Raw genomic sequence first — 18,996 nt, 5'->3', positions numbered from 1 at the left:
TTAAACTATTTTTCATTATTCAATCCGGGGCAAATTCAGCCCTGGATTGGGCCCTGAATTATTTCCAAAAGAAATACATGTAAAGTTGAAATGAAAATACACAACCCTGGTTACTTTTCACTAGAAAATTATTTATTGATACGACACGTTTCGACGCGACGTCAATAAGTCTCACGGCCAAACGATGTCTTTTTGCAGCTTAGATTTGGGTACACAGTGTTTTTCACACGGACAATTCAATTATATGTGGCATACTCTCGTGTGGGTAAACAATCCAGTTTGTTAGTGTTGGCTAAAGATGGGCTCACTAAAAATATGTACACTCCATTGCACTAAGAGACAGATAATGTTTATTTTTGCAATTGTCTTAATTTGTTGAAGAGATGTAATTTGAAATTAGATAAATTTTAAAAGATTAAATTTGATAGTAAAAGTACAATGCATTCAAAAAATTAATGTTAGATGTTTTGTTATTTTCGAAGGTCTCACTCCATTCCTCTTTGAGTCAAATACCACATCCCCACACACTTACAATAACCCAGTTATTTTTTATTTGACCACCAAAATATTCAAATAGAAATAAATTATAAGGCAAAACAATGTTTGTCAGGTCAGCTGGTATACGTACACAAAAGAGGACATCAGTTTGTTTGTCTGCTATGCATTTCCATACGGTTGCACAGATTGTGACCAAAGTTGGTTCATAGGGGCATCTAATGCTCTCAAACCCTTCAGTGCTACTTTTGATTGCGTCCGCTGCATCCTGGTATGGTATTTGAAGGAGGCGACCGACAGCTTAGGTCATTTGCGCCAAGAGGGAAGGGTGTGGAAGAAAGGGTGGAGAGAAACCCGGCGTCGGCGTTAGCCTGCTCTTAACGAAAGGCGCCAAGGAGACCACGGCTTTACGTCCCATCCGACGGACGGAGTGTTGCGCTTGAAATGTCCTCCACACAACATTCAAGCAGGGATCGGGCAGTCTCTGAAAATTCTCTGCCACTGCCAGGATTTGAACCCGAGCCCGCTGGGTGGGAAGCCAACACTCTAGCCACCACACCAACCCGATCCCCCCCGCTGCATCCTTCGTGTTGTTTTCTCATTACTGTTTGTTACATCACGTCATACAACTTTTACGTTTGGACATCATGCCTGGTAGGCATACCTCTTGATACAAATGAGAATTTTCTTTCTCAGTGATCACCTTGCTCATCTGCTATCTCATTTTATCTCTTGCCTTGAGTTTCTTCCATTCATCTTCACATATTTTCTTTCCTCTATCATGCTATTAAATGGGATAAGTTCAAAATTTCAATGTATGCTTATATAACGGAACTGGTTCTGTATGGGAGTGCAGATAGTTGGTTAGGACATGATATTAAAACATTGTTTGGAAAAATCAAAAAATCTTTATTTTTTTATTTTACAGAAATATTCTTCCAAATTGCCATGTCGCTCTGCCAGATTGCATTGGAAGCAATTTCCAGAAACGTTATCATAATTAACAGCATATACAAATACAATTGAAGATAATTAAATGGTGACAGAGTCTTTGGAAATTTTAATTAATTCTTGAAATACATGAGTAAGTACACTAAATATTGCTGTAAAATGCTGACAATTCTTATGAACAGCCAAAAAGAGTATACTCAGAAATCAAAAACTAATAAAACTAAATAAATCATCTCACTATTTAAAATATTTAAGTATTTCAACATAATAACTACTTTACCTCAAATACTTCAGTATTGATTCAATGACCATTGCAACCAAATCAGCAATATCTTTTACTCCTAAGCCCTATACAGATACCCAAACATCATTAAATCTCTTATGCAGCAAATATTTCAATTAGCACTCAACACAGCTGCTAATGTTTCCTAGCATATCACAGAAAACAGGTTGAAAAGAAGGTTCTTATACTTAACTGTCTCTTATGTCAAATTAATAAAAGCGTAACCCAGAAATATTATCAATTGCTTGAGAATTCCACAGGCCTCAAGGTATTGTAATTCGTATGGTCCATATTGATGCAGTTCCCTACACATGACATTACAGAATGTCAAATGATGTCAGAGGTATTCCAGCTGTAAAAATATCACACACATGCTTGATGTTGTATGATGTACAACTTTTAAGTGCCTGTGGCATGCAGTATTAATCTATTTAACTATGAAAAATTTGCCATGCCAAATCTTAAATAAATATCTTTCCTAAATAACCTATTTTGATTTTGAAAGCTTAATATTTTAACTTTTCTATCTCATTAGTATCTATGCATAACTATAACTTCGCTCAAATTTAGGCAATAAAAAGAGCAGCATTTTATGGGCATATTTTTAAAAAAATTAGCATTATGAACTTGATCTCTACTATCCTAAATTTCTAAATTGCATTATTGAAATTTGAGGTGGTATGGCTAGATCTGCTCATTACTTGCATATAAAAATAAAAGACCAATAATTTAAGCAGAAAAATATGTCAGTTAATCTAATGTATGTGCCTCGCAAGATTACATCTTTGGATCTTCCAGCAGAAAACTGTAAGATTTTTTAATAAATCTGTCTTCATTTTTGCTTTAGTTGGAAATATAATCCTCAGATTATGCAAACTAGACTGAAAGATTAACTTCTCAATTAAAAAATCATTATTCAACTTGCAATTAACTCCCTTCAAATTTTCACTCAATTTTTAAAGAAATTGTTAGGAAAATGTTATTACAAAATAATACATCATCATTCATGAGAGAGAACTTTCCAAGAAAAAATTCCAACAGTAATATACAGCCCAGGCCATTAAATGTATCATCTGAAATTTAACCTACAGGAGCATTGGAATTGACATGGTAGATAGTTGTCTTCCATTCCTGAAAATATATCCAATTAATTATTAGCTCAGGTTATTTTTTCATGTATCTCTCGTTGGCCATTGAATCTAGGCTTTGTGATTTGAAACTAGTCTCCATTTTTTTAATCTATTTGGATTATTTGTGCACAAGGAAAAATTTTCCTTTGAGTTGCATCACTCTAGTTGGCAATATGTTTGATAGATTTCTCAACAACTAAATGAAGTAACTCCTGATAAACCATGAGCATATTTGGAGTAAAATACTTATTTCCACAAAAATTAGCAAATAAGCATAGTTGCTCCCTCTACCTTTATGATTCAAGAATTCAAGTACATAGATTGTAGGTAGATAGGTGTATAATTTAAAATTTCAATTTTGTGTAAAGATTTTGCATAATTCCATGGTCCTTATATTCTGGCAGGATTAATATTTTGCATGCATTGGCAAGTAAATTTTGACAGCTATGGTAGACCCCTGTGATAACTGTCTGTTCTTTAAATTACATCGTACATAGTATGCACATTTTGAACTTGGGTAAAATCTTTGCACTATCTGTTGACTAAAATTGAATGACGGATGAAAAGGATCAAGAGAGGCAAAATAATTATGTTTACTTCAGCATTACTGCCATCGTAAATAAATCTCGAATAGGGTTGCGTACAAAGCTGCTACTTGAGCTGAAATACAATATTATGTTTTGAAAAGGTGCAAAGAAAATTATTTTTGTGTGGCTTTCCATTTTTGCTGTTAAGGTGATGCTCTAATGTCTACCAAAAATTGTACCTGTTTCAGGTATGCAACTTTTCATTCAATTTCTATCATCATTTAGGAACTACTGACTGAAATTGCAATGGACGGCTAATGCTTGAACAGGTGATCTAGTATTTATGTCATGCGGTGATTACTTTATAATAAATGTATACCTTATGGTGCATTCACAGAATTTTTTTGGGTCATAATGCATTAGTGGATGCATATGATTGTCATAAATCAGGCCAAAGCAACAACGGAAGCCCTTCAAATAGATCATTAGCAAGACTATGTCTAAAACTACCTTCATCATTAAATTTAGAGCAGTTTTACAGCAGGTCCAAGAAGGCACAAAATCACAACATACAGTTTTTGTAATAAAAAATTTGCCCAACTTATAGTATACTTTTCTGAATCAAGCATTTTCATTTAACCACAGGTACTGACAAAGAGAGTTCTATCTATAAGTTCAAAGAATTATTGACCCTTAGTAGCAAGTACATATGTATTCCCTTTCCTGTGACTATGAAACTTTTCGTCTCCAAGCATAATTGAATACACATTGCTCCTGCAATAATTCTTTTTTTATGAGCTATTTTTTTTTTGAATGGGGCAAATACATTCACCTTATACTATGAACAATAGCTCTACTCAACCCAGCATTGAGAAAACAATAGAATGCTGCCAAAAAGAACCAATAACACGCAGACACATTAATTTGCTTCACATTAAATTTAAGGCAATTCGCACAATTTAGCAGCACCAAAAATATCACAGAGTATGAAAATCGCTCTATTTGTTTCCCTGCTTCAGAACAAAGTGATTGACATATTCAGCAGAGATGGGTGGAGGATTTTGGCACCTCTGTATTATTTCACTATGTATGCCAATGGTATCCACAATCAGAGTGAAAGCACAATAAATTTCTCTGCTATTATGTTTAATGGCATAACTTTAGGCAACTAAAGATGTTGTCTATAATTTTTTGTATTCTTTATTTCATAGCACATCCTCATGTTTCTGTTCAAATAGGGGCATCTAGAATTCTTTACCTGAATACTTTACATCAGCTAAAAATGTCTGCAAGGGATCTATTTGCCTAAATTTCGTCTAGTTCAGACAGCGCAATGAAGTTTAATATTTAAAAAATCTCGATTTAAAAAAATAATAAGTTTTCCCACAGCACTTATGTAGCATTAGGTTACCTCATTCTTTAACCCTACAATGGTCTACATAACTTAAACCGCAAAATCAAATTCGTGATCCTAATCCAGCACAAACATGTTCCGTGCTCATGCCGTCACATACATTTATGTCATGGCAGGCAAGTGACTTAGGGCATAAGGGCTCAGTTATAATTCCTTCTAATGGTATATTCCCAAAGTGCCAGCCGCCGGCAGTAGGCGGAGAGAAAGGGAGTCACCAGTGAGTGCCGTGCGGAAAGCTCAGAAAATTTTTTTTCTTTATTTCTATTTTCCTTTTTTATTTGGTTTCACTAGATAAGGGCACCTTTTGAGGTGAGTTATTATTATCTATTTTATTTTTGCTTCCACTTCATAACATGGAAAATATTAATATCCTCTCTCAATTCTATTTTTATAACTCCTTTGCAAAAATTTTTTTCACATATCTTCAAAAGGAAATCAAACTAAGAAATCCTTTTGAGGGTGACATAGACAAACGAATTATTTTATAGCAAGGTGTTTTAATTTTCTTAAAAACATATCAAAGAAAGAGTAATGCAGTATTTATTTTGGTTTACGAGGAGGAATGGAAATATTTATCACAAATTGCTTTTTTTTTTTTTTTTTTTTTAGTGTTCATTGTCACTGAGTTAAATACTTGTTTGGGAGGTTGCCTAATTTTGGACAGACTCAAGCTTGTGTTTATTTTACTTCTTACAATAAATTGTGTCCCAATTTTAACCCCCTTGGTTTTTACAGTGCCAGAAAGTTCCAGCGTAACGATGCTGAGAAGGTGTACAAATGAGAGCCAACTTATACAATGGAAACATAAATTGACTTCAAATCAGCAGAACATATGGCACTTGAACATAATAAGAACATATAAAACATATAAAATAACAAACAAAGTAACAAAGTCTAGTGTTCCTAAAGTAACAAAAACTATCAAATATTTTGATAGTCATGATAATTTTTAATCACATGAAAAAAAATTTGACCACTTATCAGCTTTCCTTTCCACTGAATGAGGAAAAAGCACCAAAATTTCAATATTTGTGCATCAGTCAGTTTTTTGCCATTAAAAAACTTACAACTGCGGCAAATTTCTGTAATTCTTGACAAAATTACTCACTCACTCCTACTTGTTGTGTGAATGGAAATAAAACAATATTATCCAAAATCTATTGGACAAAAAACTAATCGTTTAACTCCAATGTAATTTCAGTGTGTTTCACCAACATCAAGCATCCAATTTGCCAGTTAGGAGAAGTTTTTGAAACTATAGTTGCCATGAACAATTACACCACAATACTGCTTATCTAATAAATATATTTCTGATGCTGCCCCAGGTACCCATATCGTCAAATAAAGCTTATGAAAAGTGTTTTATGCAATATAACGATGGGGTTTTTCAAAATGAACAAAATCAGAAATACATATCACATTCCATCCTCATCATAGAAATTGAGGTTTCCGTCTGTTGGGTAATGAACAAGACATGCGTGGTGGTACGTCCGTGAACATTGACTACCTCTTAACCAATCACCTGCAGATGCAGCATAGCTTTGCCAACTGTCCCCAAGTCCTAGATACACCCAGCTTTGAGCATGCCTTAGAAATCTTGGGCCATAACGATTGCGCGCATACAAACCAGGATTGGTGATTACACGAACCCAAACACCCACAGGATCCCCAACAGTAGTCAAAAGTATCCTTGTTGGAGGCATATTTGGTTCTGGAAGGCTTCTCCAAGGTCTAGTTCCTATTGAATCATTCCTTTCAGAATCAGCTTCTGGTGTGGAGTTGATATCAGTGCTCAAATTATGATAGCCCCACATTTCTATATATATATCCGGTGTATTGAGACAGAAGTAACCTTTTGTTTTTATTGAAGTTTCTGGCTTATCTGGAATAAAAAATATAGGAATATGTGTTACAGAGATATAAAAAACAATAAATAACACAACCATAGCCCATTTAAAATGAGTTAGTACGTGGGAGGGCAGTACTAAGTAGGAGCCACAAATATAGATATGTACTGGATTTTTTAATGCCAGCTTGAATCACGTCACGCCACAGGTAACCAAGACCGATTGATTAGAAATTAATCGTGACCAAGTGTTCGTTCATCACATAAGGTAACATTTAATTTAGATACACAACCAATGATATAATGGCAATAACCAATGATACACAAATGATCAAAAAAGACTAATGGCATTGCAGAAAACATGTATGTAGCCGTGGCGGTAAATGTGTTAAAAGTTGTGGACTTTGATCAGAGTCTTGGATACAGCATTTACTCAAAATTGGATAATACTAACTACAGCTGCCAAAGTCATTAAGTTTAAAAATGTTTCAAGAAAATCAAGCAGGTTTTGAAATCAAATAATAGAGATACAGCAGGGATCAAGCCATGATATCTATGGCCGTTTCTGCATAAACCAGCAATTACTAAAAATTTAAAAGTAATTCAGACTAAATTTTTAGCTTATTTAATGGAACTAATGATTTTCTGATGCATGGGATTTGACAAAAAGATACCAGTATGAGCAACCCTCACCGAAGTAACTCTGAAGCAAATTTCTGGCTAATGTCTCTGCAATACCACATGATTGTCTGATTCTGTTATTTGATATCAATGAATCAGACAAGTTTTTTAATTAAACTGTATACACATCCATATAAATAGCTAATCAACATGCCAAGATTCTAATGCTCTCAAAAACGCTAGAAGAAAAATCAAATGGCCTAGGTGATGTCATTTTCCTTAAGCCTGAATCATATGATAATAATTTTCCGTCCCAGACGGCACAGGAAGTTTTCGTACCTAAATACGAGGGTGGACAATCAAGATACAAAAATCGCGCTTAGGAAGTTACTTAGAAGGTTTTGTTTCTTTATTTCCTTTAATGACGAAAAAAGATGCAAGAGGACTGGCAAATTCATATGCATCGATAAAATTGTATCTCATCGATAAAACTGTATTCGGTCTGGGACTATTTTCTTTTGCGGGTGGTGCCATCTGGTGCCATCGTGCCATATCCTCCTAGAAAGATCACATGCCTTCACAAGCCGTTGGAGATGGCATGGTTTACGTCGCGTCTCACCACATTTCAGGGATTTTTGTGGTTAAGTTGGTGAAAAATAGAGTGTCTGGTAATGGTGAAGTTTCCCTTATTCTTTAATTTCATTCTCTGGGCTTCAGAAACGTGTTTGTGAGATATTTTTGTTAAAAATGCCTTCCGTGTGTGTAATTTCGGGATGTAATGGAAACTCCGGGACATGGCTCAAGTTTTTAGCTTTCCAAAAGATCCTGAGTTGAAGAAGAAGTGCATTTGGGCGATAAGAAGAAAACATTTCACCCCTACGAAAAACTGTGAGGTATGTACTCTTTCTCGCTGTAATTATTTGGATGTAATTTTAAGTTAGAAGTGGCTTCGGGATGTTGATGCATCAACATCCCGAACTATTCAGTACTGAAGTACTATAGTACTATTCAGTACTAAAAATGGTGATTCAAAATATTGTAGCAGCAATTCTTTTGAAAATTCTTGCATTTTAGTTGTCTTTTTTGTATTAATTCATTCGGCAAACGTGTGGTTAAAGGAGAAACTAGGAATAAGCTGCCAAGTTTATAGGATCGAATATTGCTTCTTAGCTTGCCCTATGGTGAATTACACGTCGGCTTTCATCATTTCAAATTATCTTATGCTATAGTTTGAAACAATAAAAATATCAGGCTTAAAAATATTTACTATATTTACGAGCCTAGTAATTTGATTTCTCATGCAGAAATACCAAAAATTGGAAATGATTTGACCTAATAAGTTACATGGTATTTTATTATTTATTAATTTTAGGTGTGTGAGCTTCACATATCGCACCTTGTGATATCAGAAAATAATCTGTGGCCTTGGACGAGAAGACGAGGAGAAAATTCTTGCTGAATTGGAGGTGCCCAGATTGGAGGAAGGTACCATTGCTTCACTGTTACCTGTCGCCAAGAAGACAGACATTGTGGCAGAAGTGACATATTTGTGGATGTGGATTTGATTTGTGCAAGTTGGTGCAGTGATAGTGGACGTTCATCGGAGAAAGTATTGACGATAGTTTGTATGTATCGACCAGTCCTCTTTTAAATAATTTTCTATTCGAAAGAGAATAAGAGTAATTGTTTCGCTAAATTACATGTGGGATAGAAGAGAAAATTGGAAATATTATTGTGGTTGACAATAGAAAATACATAATATATGTATTGTATTTCTGTGGGTTTTTTCTTTCCTGCCTCTTTAAAATTTCTTGCGGTGGTGACTTCATGCAAAGTAAGTATAAAATCGGAGGTGTGATCTAAGAGATAACATGTTTTATTTTACAAGTGTTTATGCTGGTGATTTGGCAGGACTTTCATATTTTTAATAGGGTGATACATTTACTGCAGTGACCTAGGGACTTTTACTCATCCCAAATAATTTTTCAAATACTTTAGCGCCTGATATGGGTAAGTTTTAGTAGCTGAGACTGAACTATACGTTAATTTTTGCTTGCATTTTGATGAATTCGATCATACTAATAGCAGATGTGTCAGCAGTCCTGTTTCATCGGCAATTTTTATTTTAAAATTTTATTTCGTCAGGCTTTAGGGTAAGCTTTTTAATGCTCGTGGGCTATGTGATGTCTTATTTAGTGTCAAAATTAATAAGAATTTACTCTCATTAACATCTCAAGGTTTCCAAGTAAGTACGAGCCACTTAACAATGCTGGATGCTGGGGGTGCGTGAATTAGCCATGAGAATCTCATTTTTCGCAGAGTTATTTAAGTGGCCGAGTAAGTTTTGTAAGTTCTCAATGGGTAAATAATACTATATCATGAATTCTAATTACCATGAAAAACTCACAACCGACAAAACTTTGTCGGTCGTGAGTCTTTCATGGTAATTAGAATTCATGATATGGTGTTATTTACCTATTGAGAACTTACAATTCATAATGATTCGTATCAAGGTTCTCGCTACGGTTGGTAGCTATCGATTGTGTTGCGTTCAATACATTTTTCGATCGTGCGAGTTACGATATATCTATGTCGACCTAATCGATTGAGATTAGCCTGAGTGCCGTGTTCCTGCGCGCTTCGTATCCAATCATACGTGCTTAGTAGCGGACATTCACATGCTGCGTACGCGCTTCGTCGACAGGCCACGAACGGAAATTATCCATTGACGAAAAGCGACGGAGCGGCATAGTATCCCCTTAGTCAATGGGTACTATGTACATACGAATTAGATACGGAGGGTTCTGTGCCGTCTGGGGTCCCTCAGAGTGATAGGTTTTCAGCAACCAAAGAAGTGATAGCTCAACACATCATTTTCTGAATCACATGGCCATTACCTCTGTCCCTTTATCACTTTCCATATTTAAAACTGACATTCAATTAAATGCTAAGCATGGGATCACAACTCCTGTAGTACATATTTCACCCTTTTAGATTTTTAAATGACAATATCTATTTTTCGCGATTAAATTAAAAGTGAAAATTTTTAGGTGGGCGAAACGCAACGACTAAGTATGAATGCTGGGAAAAGCCCGTGTGAAGTCATTCTGGTTACTGCTGCTACTGTGTGAGGCCACCTTGGTGTGAGGCTATGAGCGCCGCTACGATGCAGGCTGCTAGCAGGTAGCACTTGGCTTAAATAAGGATTATTAATACCCTATCAAACGAAGGAAACTTTCGGACCTTAGGCAATTTTAATAGGTGATTATCAAGCAATGTTTCCCTGAGCTCTGTGCCTCATGCATGCATTGGTAATCTCAGACGATATTAAACTCCAGACCACTCATATAGCATCTGGCCTCCTGTGATGTCACGTGGAGCGGCATTGCATGGCCGCCAATCTGGCCTTTTTCAAATGCGGTTAAAATTGACCATTAATATTCGTCTAAACTGAGATTTCAAAACCAAATAATTTGTATATAATGAATATACTAATGGTGGGTAATGAATCTCAATCAATGCCTTTTGTTTTCTTTGATGAAGGAAACTACCCTATTGCTTACTATTTGAGGCCTTGCATTCTGATTGCCTGAAGTACAGTTTCAGTTACGGAAATAGGATCACACAAAGTGATGGAAAAAAGTGAAGGAAAGCCCATCCCTCAAGCCACCATGGAATATGATCACAAGAAAAGGTCATTTTTCTGCCATCTGGAGCAATTGCTGGATCTGTCCCACCGAAAGATTGGAAAAAATGATAAGAGTGCTTCAGGCTTTGAGGAAAATGTGGTTCACTTTTGCTTTTACAATTGAATCAAGTATAGCAAAACCATTTAGGATATTTTCTTTATGTTCCTTAATGAGTAATTTAAGGAATGCTAATCTTGATTCGTCCCACAATTCTTTCAGTGTAAACACCAACCATGAGATTTACCTTTATACATTGGAACTGGATCCTCAAATGATGATAAAGAAAATCCACGCTCTTTGAACCAGGACTTCCCTTTCACATACGCAGCAAAGTCTTTTGATTCAAACGTCGCATCTCCATCAATGTCCCATGGTATGAAGCTACCCATTTTTACAGCTCCAAGGATTGATCCAGCCTCTAATTCATATCTGAGATCTAAAACGAGGAAAAATTATTAGTCATCAATTAAGATGCTCACTTTTCAATGAAAACTCTATTACATAAGCACCACAAATTCCTGACGCAAAAAATACTTATTAGAACAGGCTGAAGATTTTAAAACAATATAGTCACAGCCAAAAGGAGTGGATCATTTTTTCCTTTAATTGCTGTAAAAAGGCTTTTAGGTGTACTAAGTACCACATGATTTTTATTCTCTATCAGTTTTTCCACAAACTATTCCATTAGACTACTGGCAAAGAGAGTAATCAAGCATGTCTATTAACATGCTCTGCTGCTGATGGAATGCTTCGTTCACTGAGGCATTGCCCCAAATGCCCCTGACCTTGTCCCAATCCCTTGCCCAGTCCCTTGCCCCCAACCTTGTCCCTGACCTAGGGCCAGGAACCAAATCCGACACTTATACACCCAGGGGCATAGCTAGGAATTAAGGTTAGGGGGGGTTCTAGGCACAACTAATACTGGGGGTTGGGGCTATGGAGTACCCACCAGATTAAGCAGGAGGTGCGGGGGCCCTACCCCTGAAAATTTTCAAGATAAATGGTTCAAAAAGGTTGACTTTTACGGCTTTCTGAGTGATATTTTATTGCTCTTTACACCAGTGGCACATTGAGGGGGGGGTTTTGGGGGATAAAATCCCCCCCAGAGCTCAGAGGAATTTTTAAGTATAATCCACTTTACTTAAATGAATTGATATTAGTAATAGAATATGTAGTGTAAAGATTAATAAAATATCTTTCAGAAAGCCGTAAAACCCTCCATTATGAACCATTTATCTTAAAATTCTGCAATTTATTGATCTCACACCTACCGCTTATCCTGGTGGGTATTCCATACCCCCACACACCCCGGTATTAGTTGCACCTAAACCTTCCTTCCCCCCCCCCCCCCCCTCCAGCCTTAATTCCTAACTGTGCCCCTGCCTTACACTATAAGTAATATAATCCAATTACATAAAATAGATTTAACTTCAAAATTTCTCTGAGCTCTGGGAGGGGGGGTTTACCCCGAAAAACCCCCTGCACCACTGTATACACCAAGTCATCCTGGGGAGGGGATTGGAGAGGAAGGAACAAAAGGAGATAAGTACCACCATGATAGGCCGACGCCTCTGGGGTGAGGATAGGGTTGGAAGGGAGGAGATAGGGAAATCTCACACTGTCAATGTGGGCAACAACTAGCAAAACCATGCTTTAACATTTCCATGGAAAGGAAAGATTTTCCTATGGAGAAGAAAAACCCTGTGATTTTCCGTAGATATGGCTAGTCTTACAATTGGATACAAATTTCTCATGTTCAATTGAGGGTTGCATAATCTATTTCCAGTTGCATTATCTAAATTATGAATACCTGAGTATGCTGACAGATGGCTTTTCAACCAAAATCCAGCATTTAAAGTAGTAACAGTGTAATTTAAGTTTTTTGTTTCACATTTACATTTGAGAACATAACAACATTTTTCGGCAACAGGTGAAGATTTGACTGGCACCGAACAGACCACAGGTGCATTTCCGTGCACCAGACGTTCCCTGGGTTGGGCTCAAGAAAGCACCCATCTTTTAGTTGTTTGTGAGCTATCTCTTATGACTAGATAGTGATTTCAAAACCTTAATTCCATAACTTTGATTGGCCATGAGCCATAAGTTAGATATAGGCCTTCCGTAACTTTTCTTGGAAACGAAAGATTTCAGCAAAGTGCACATTATCTTATTCGTATGGTATAGGCCAGAAACTTACTTGCACAAGCAACAAGGTTTTTATATTTATTTAACATGAGTGACATAGTAACATAGTTTTACTGAGATTTTATTTTATGTTTACCCATTGTTTTTCTGCTAGGTGGATTATCTGCTGTATTAGGTAGACCTACTGCTGTCTGCGATTTAGGTGTTTGGTTTGACAGCCAGCTCTCATTCAAGGTACATCTAGACCAAACTGTCTGCGATGCCCTAAAGAATTTAGGTTTCATAAAGAGAACCTGTCTAAAATTTAACAATCTTCATGCTTTAAGGACTATTTATATAGTTCTGGTACGCTCAAAATTAGAATACTCTATTGTAAACTGGTCACCTTATTATAATACAGACTCAATACGGCTTGAACGGGTCCAAAACAAATTTCTCAATTTTATTAATTTCAAATTAGGAATACCTCATTCTGATTACAATACTTCATATCTTCTATCCCTTTTAAATCTGAAATCCTTATCTGACAGGCGTTCCTCCATTGATGCCCTATTCCTTTACAAAATTATTAATTCTTATATTGACTGTTCCTTTCTTCTTTCTTTAGTAAATTTTAACGCACCCCGACATAATTCCAGAAATCCGCACCCATTTGTTATTAACTACCATAGAACAAATTATGCCTTTAACTTCCCGTTATCCAGAATGATGAGGAATTTTAATAGACTCGGCCAAAGTTACGATTCCTCTATGTCCTTTTCCAGATTCAAATGTCACCTGTGGCAAAGATGAACTTTTTTACTGGAGAACATGTTTATACTTTAAATTTTATTTTGTTGTATCTCTCTACATGTTTTATTCATTGATGTGCAATTCTGTATAGATTTTTTTTTCTTCTTTTTCTGGGTTTATTGCATGTGTGGTCAGTATTTTGTATTGTTTATCATATGTAAAACTATATGTAAGAATATGGTTAATGGGTTATCCCGTAAATAAATAAATAAATAATGTGATGGTTCTCAATTCTTAATGCAATGCCAGCTTTTTCATGTGTCCTAATTTTTTTAGTCAGTAGGAATTGAGAACCATCAAATTATACAGCAGATAATCCGCCAAGCAATAGGGAAGTGCACTAGTGTTTCAAATGCACCAAACACATTTTTTAAATTAGAGTTCAGGATAACATAATGTCGTAGAACCACAGTTTAAATCCTAATAGTGAATACTTGATTCGAGATGACCGTCTGAAATATGGAAAAATTCAAAGGCCGCGAAAACGGGTGTCCATGTTGAATATTGGCCGTGACGTCACAAGGCAGTAGCAGAAGGCAGCTTCTACACCGTTTAGTTTTACCACTATTATTGCATAGAAAAATTACAGAATTTGAGGGTATCCGTTTTTTGCTGTCATAAAATATCTTCAGAATATATATGTGGCTGCTTCTCTTTTGAGTAAACGACTTCATCATTGCGTAATATATTAATATTCATTTACGTGTCAACTTCAAGTTTGGAAAGAATAGTACGAATAGCACATTGAATCTTTAATAAATGCATGATGGCATTTATTTTTCGCTGGGTATATTTTGGCACAATGCCGTTTATCATGCCAAAACTTTTTTTGTAAGAACCGAGTCAAACTAATAAACCTATTTCAGACGTTTGCTGCAAGACTTATTCGTTGCGTATGTATTCACGCCGGCCGGCCGTAACGTTCGCCCTTCGCTACTAGAATCATGGGATGTTAGCCTTATTTCCGAGCTGGCTGGTTGTTGCAATGGTTCGCTGTCCAGGATGGGTTCAAGAAAAGGTAATCTTGGTTGGGAGAAGGAAAATTCCAACGATTTATAAATGGTATACCAAACTTTGATGTATTTACGGTTACTGAATTTTTGAATAAGGAGGACAGGTTCAACGCTCCATAGAAATGCGAGACGTTAAGGCTAACAAGGGGAGACCGCGTACCTTGCTGCATCATTTTCAATTAGGGCGTTAGTTAGGCTGTAATTAATTAATTTTCATGCGTTACTTTTTACAAGTTATATATATAAATCCAAAATATCCACAATTTTCTAATGGGTCGGTTGAGGTAGTGTGCACGACTCAAAGGAAAGATGTCACCCGATGGATTGTGGTTCAAGACTACGTCATGGCATTATTTTTTGTTGTCTTCATTGTGATCATACGGCATCAAGTTTATCATTAATTATAATTGCAGCAATCATTGACATGAGACAATTTTTTAATCATCATTATGGCGTTTAGGTATTTTAGCAGTGTCATTACAAACGCAGAGATACGATGACTACAAGGGTTGGTGTGCGCTAAAATGTTAATTTTTTCTTTGCTTATACTGACCAACTTCCACATTAAAAATGAAAACCACTCTTGCAAGAGCACATACCATTAAAGGCTCGCGGCAAGCAACAATATGCGTGCAGGCATAATTAATAAGAACACAAAGCGAATATAAAATGCCATGTATCTCGAACACTTGTAATTCACATTACTCCAAAGGGAGTTTACTTACTCAGTACATACCTCAGTACCTTGTACTCAGTACCTACCAGTTTACCTCAGTAGCAGTGCTAAAAGAACCATTCTGAAATATAATTTCAACTAACAAATAGGATGAAATAAAAGTTGATAACCCTGGACCGGGCGCGCTGGCGTATAAAATACGTCAATCTTTGAAAACCAAGGATTTCGACATTGTACGTACATTCTGGGCTATAATGGTCCCGTGTATTCTTACAATGTACTTTGACTGCCTATATTGCGAGTTTTCAAAGTTCGAGGTAATGTAGCTAATTTTTTAGATCAGCAAGATGAACCCGTCACCAGTGGAGTACAAATTACGCCGCGCGACCTGCCGTGTTCCTTTATATCTGTATCACCTATAAATGCACTAATTTCAACAAATAAAGATTAACTTTAACAAAAATCGTTTTTTATCATATATGCACATATCATGGGCAAAGTACGCATTTTGCCCGGTCGTGTAAAAAAACAGTCGCGCCATAATTCTTTAACCAAACTACTTTCAGTTTATAAATTACGTAGGTCTACGCGGAAGATGCTATATTTTGACTCAACACACTTTCTGATGTAACTGAGGTACCTATTAAGTAAATTATTATAATATAAATATCAATTTGATCTTACAATACCTTCAAATGATCTTCAAAACAGAATATCATCGATAGGTAAGAGTCAGGAGCAGCCTTGAACCATTTATTCCGTATAGCTTGTGCTCAAGGCACGGGAATGAATATCTTCTCCAGGCTTTTGTTTCGACGTCGAGATGAAATTTGGAACAAAAAATCATTTATAATTCTATTTTGAATTCATGTTTTCGGTACTAGACGACATTTTTAGGAAGCAAACTCCACCGATTCCCGGAAACTCTCGCCGCGCTAAAGAAGGCGACGGAATACAGCGATACTCCACTGGTGACTACTGCCTTGTGACGTCACATCTCAATCAAGATGGAGGCACTGTGTTTCAGCGCAACATGAAATTTTCCGACTTTCAAAACGTTTTAAAGTGCATACCCCAGATGCAGAAAATAAAAGTGACTATACTAATGTTTCTTTTTTAGGCTTAACTTTCAAATTCAGCAATAAAAAAAAATTAGTGCACTTCCCTATTGCAGCTAAATTCGAGTCTTTTCTTCTTATTGATAATTTCATTTCAGAAGAGCATTGCCTTAATTTTCAGAATAATAAGGAAAGGTAACCAAAAACTACAACTTCACAAATTTCTAATATCGTCTGTTTCAGTGACATGACCTGGGATATACAGCAAAACTAGGGATTCAGATTACTTATAAAAAGGAAATGACACTTAAAACATGACTCTCAGAGTTAATTTCATAATTCGGGTGTATTGGAGAAGTTCCAAAAGTACTTTGAGAGCAGAAATTCCTATTTTACAGAAAGAGAAGAACTGTCATGTTTGTAATGTGAGCACATTGAATTTTGATAAGCATTCCTTGGAAATCAAGGGATTTCACACTTAATGTTACATAAATATAATTAGGTTTCCTATAAACATGATAACATCCCCATTAACCTTGTATTCATTAATCTTTGATAACAACAGAAATGCAAATACAGTGGAACTTGGTTAGTACGTTCCTCCTTAGTACGTTTTCCTCCTTAGTACGGCGATTTCTCTTGGTCCCGGTGCCATCCGAACAAAATACAGGTTAAGTATTTGGTTAGTACGTTTGAAAAAGTTGTGCTTTCCTGGTTAGTACGCTCAATTGCTTGCATGACGCAACCTGCAATTTGTTCTCTAGTATCTGCTTAAGGGTTGTAAACCTCCGAATTCGTGATTTATTTATTCTTATCAGCCATTGACATTCTTACATTCATTCCACATCTCTCCTTCTACGACCGTGATTTATCCAAATGCATTTCTCAATTCTTCTGACGTGATGAATAATAAAATGCGGCCATTTTTCGGGAATGTCTGACAATGCAAAACTGCAGCCAATAAGAAGCCCCATTTTTCCCCACCCTAAGCTCCTCATCTTCTGTTGCCTTTAGAGTGCCACACTCTGCACAAATATCACAAGTGGGCAGTTGTTGCTATTGCACGAGTTATCATAGCATGGGCAGTTAAATTACAATTGAAATGGAGAGAAAACAAATAGTGAAGCAGACTTCAAATTGGTAACTACGCCACTCATAATCATTAGTTGTCGTGGTGTAGTGGTTAGCGTACAGAGCTATGGATGCGTAGTAGGGCGGATCGGAAAAATCGATTTTTTTTCAAATCCATCTGGCCCAGTGAAAAAAAGTTGTGGAACCGATCAAAAATAAGGCCTGAAATATTTGAGACCTGTAGGTGAACCCCTGACCCTCGCTCAAATGCAATTTAGGGGGGGAGGGTCAAAATTCGAAAAGTATAATATTTTATGGTCATTCCCTATAGATTTAGCCGAGTTACTGCCCTTACAGAGCAAAAATTTCGTGTATTTTGATGTATCTGCCACCATTTAGCCACAAAATTCCTAATTTGAGTCTGTGGCCGTGAAGAAAATATTCCAACGCCCACACAGCATCATGGATACAAGAGAGGTAGGCCAATCCCGTCCCCTCCCCGCTCGCTTCTTCCCTTCCCATGCCTCGAATACAGCAACATGCATCCCGCGTGTGCTGCTAGGAGGGCGTTCATCTTTGATAATATACATCGGCAGATAGTAGAAGACAAAACAGATGCGTAATGAGACGATTTGTCCCTTATTTGGTGCCTTGCCAGCGTAAAACAAATCGATGTTACCAACTTTTAGAGAATTGATGAAATATTTTCTGCTCGGTGCTTATCGATGGCTGAGTTCTAACAACACGTACCTCCAAATTTTCAGGAGAGCAAAAAACCGGCTGAATTTTAGATAAGTATCTGTTGTTAGAATTTAGCCATTGTTATGTGTAATAAAGTATATACACCCTAATAACAACATATTAAGCAATATACCACAGATGTTGTCAAAAATCACCCAAAGGTAGAAGCTGAGACTCATATTTATTTACCCTGTGGAAGATGTGAGTGAAGTTAGAAAGTTGAAAAAATGGTCGAAGTTAGCAAACAGTCATGGACTAGGCTTTGAAAAGTTACATGCAATTTGTATGTGATGTTTACAATTTTACATGCTTACAGTTTCTTCTCCTGACCTTCCTTATTATTACAACAATGTAGTGTTTATGATCTTGGAGTATAGGTCATGATTTAAATTAAATACACAATTGCAATGCCTCGATTGTAATAGTTGTTACATTGGTCAAACTTCTCAATATTTAAAAAACCGAATATCCCAGCACAAATCATCAATAAAAAATAAAATCACTCTTTCTGCTCTTGCAAATCACAGTCTAGACTATAGCCATC

At 36.4% G+C, this 18,996-nt stretch overlaps 1 protein-coding gene across 2 annotated transcripts in view; it reads right to left on the bottom strand.

Annotated features, from left to right (window-relative positions):
• Positions 1-1,383: 1,383 nt before the first annotated feature.
• LOC124168824 overlaps positions 1,384-18,996 on the bottom strand; it is a 94,129-nt gene continuing 76,516 nt past the window's right edge. For both annotated transcript variants that reach the window (XM_046547151.1, XM_046547152.1), the window contains exons 8-9: positions 11,201-11,392; positions 1,384-6,682 (exon numbers count right to left, since the gene is read on the bottom strand). In XM_046547151.1, the coding sequence (XP_046403107.1) occupies positions 6,216-6,682; positions 11,201-11,392 (659 nt within the window). In that variant the 3' untranslated portion in view covers positions 1,384-6,215. The remainder of the gene's footprint in view (positions 6,683-11,200; positions 11,393-18,996) is intronic.

Source organism: Ischnura elegans, chromosome 12 (assembly GCF_921293095.1).
Source record: "Ischnura elegans chromosome 12, ioIscEleg1.1, whole genome shotgun sequence".
Taxonomy (NCBI): Eukaryota; Metazoa; Arthropoda; class Insecta; order Odonata; family Coenagrionidae; genus Ischnura; species Ischnura elegans.
Note: the sequence above shows the minus strand (reverse complement) of the source record. Positions and strands in the feature narration are given on the sequence as shown.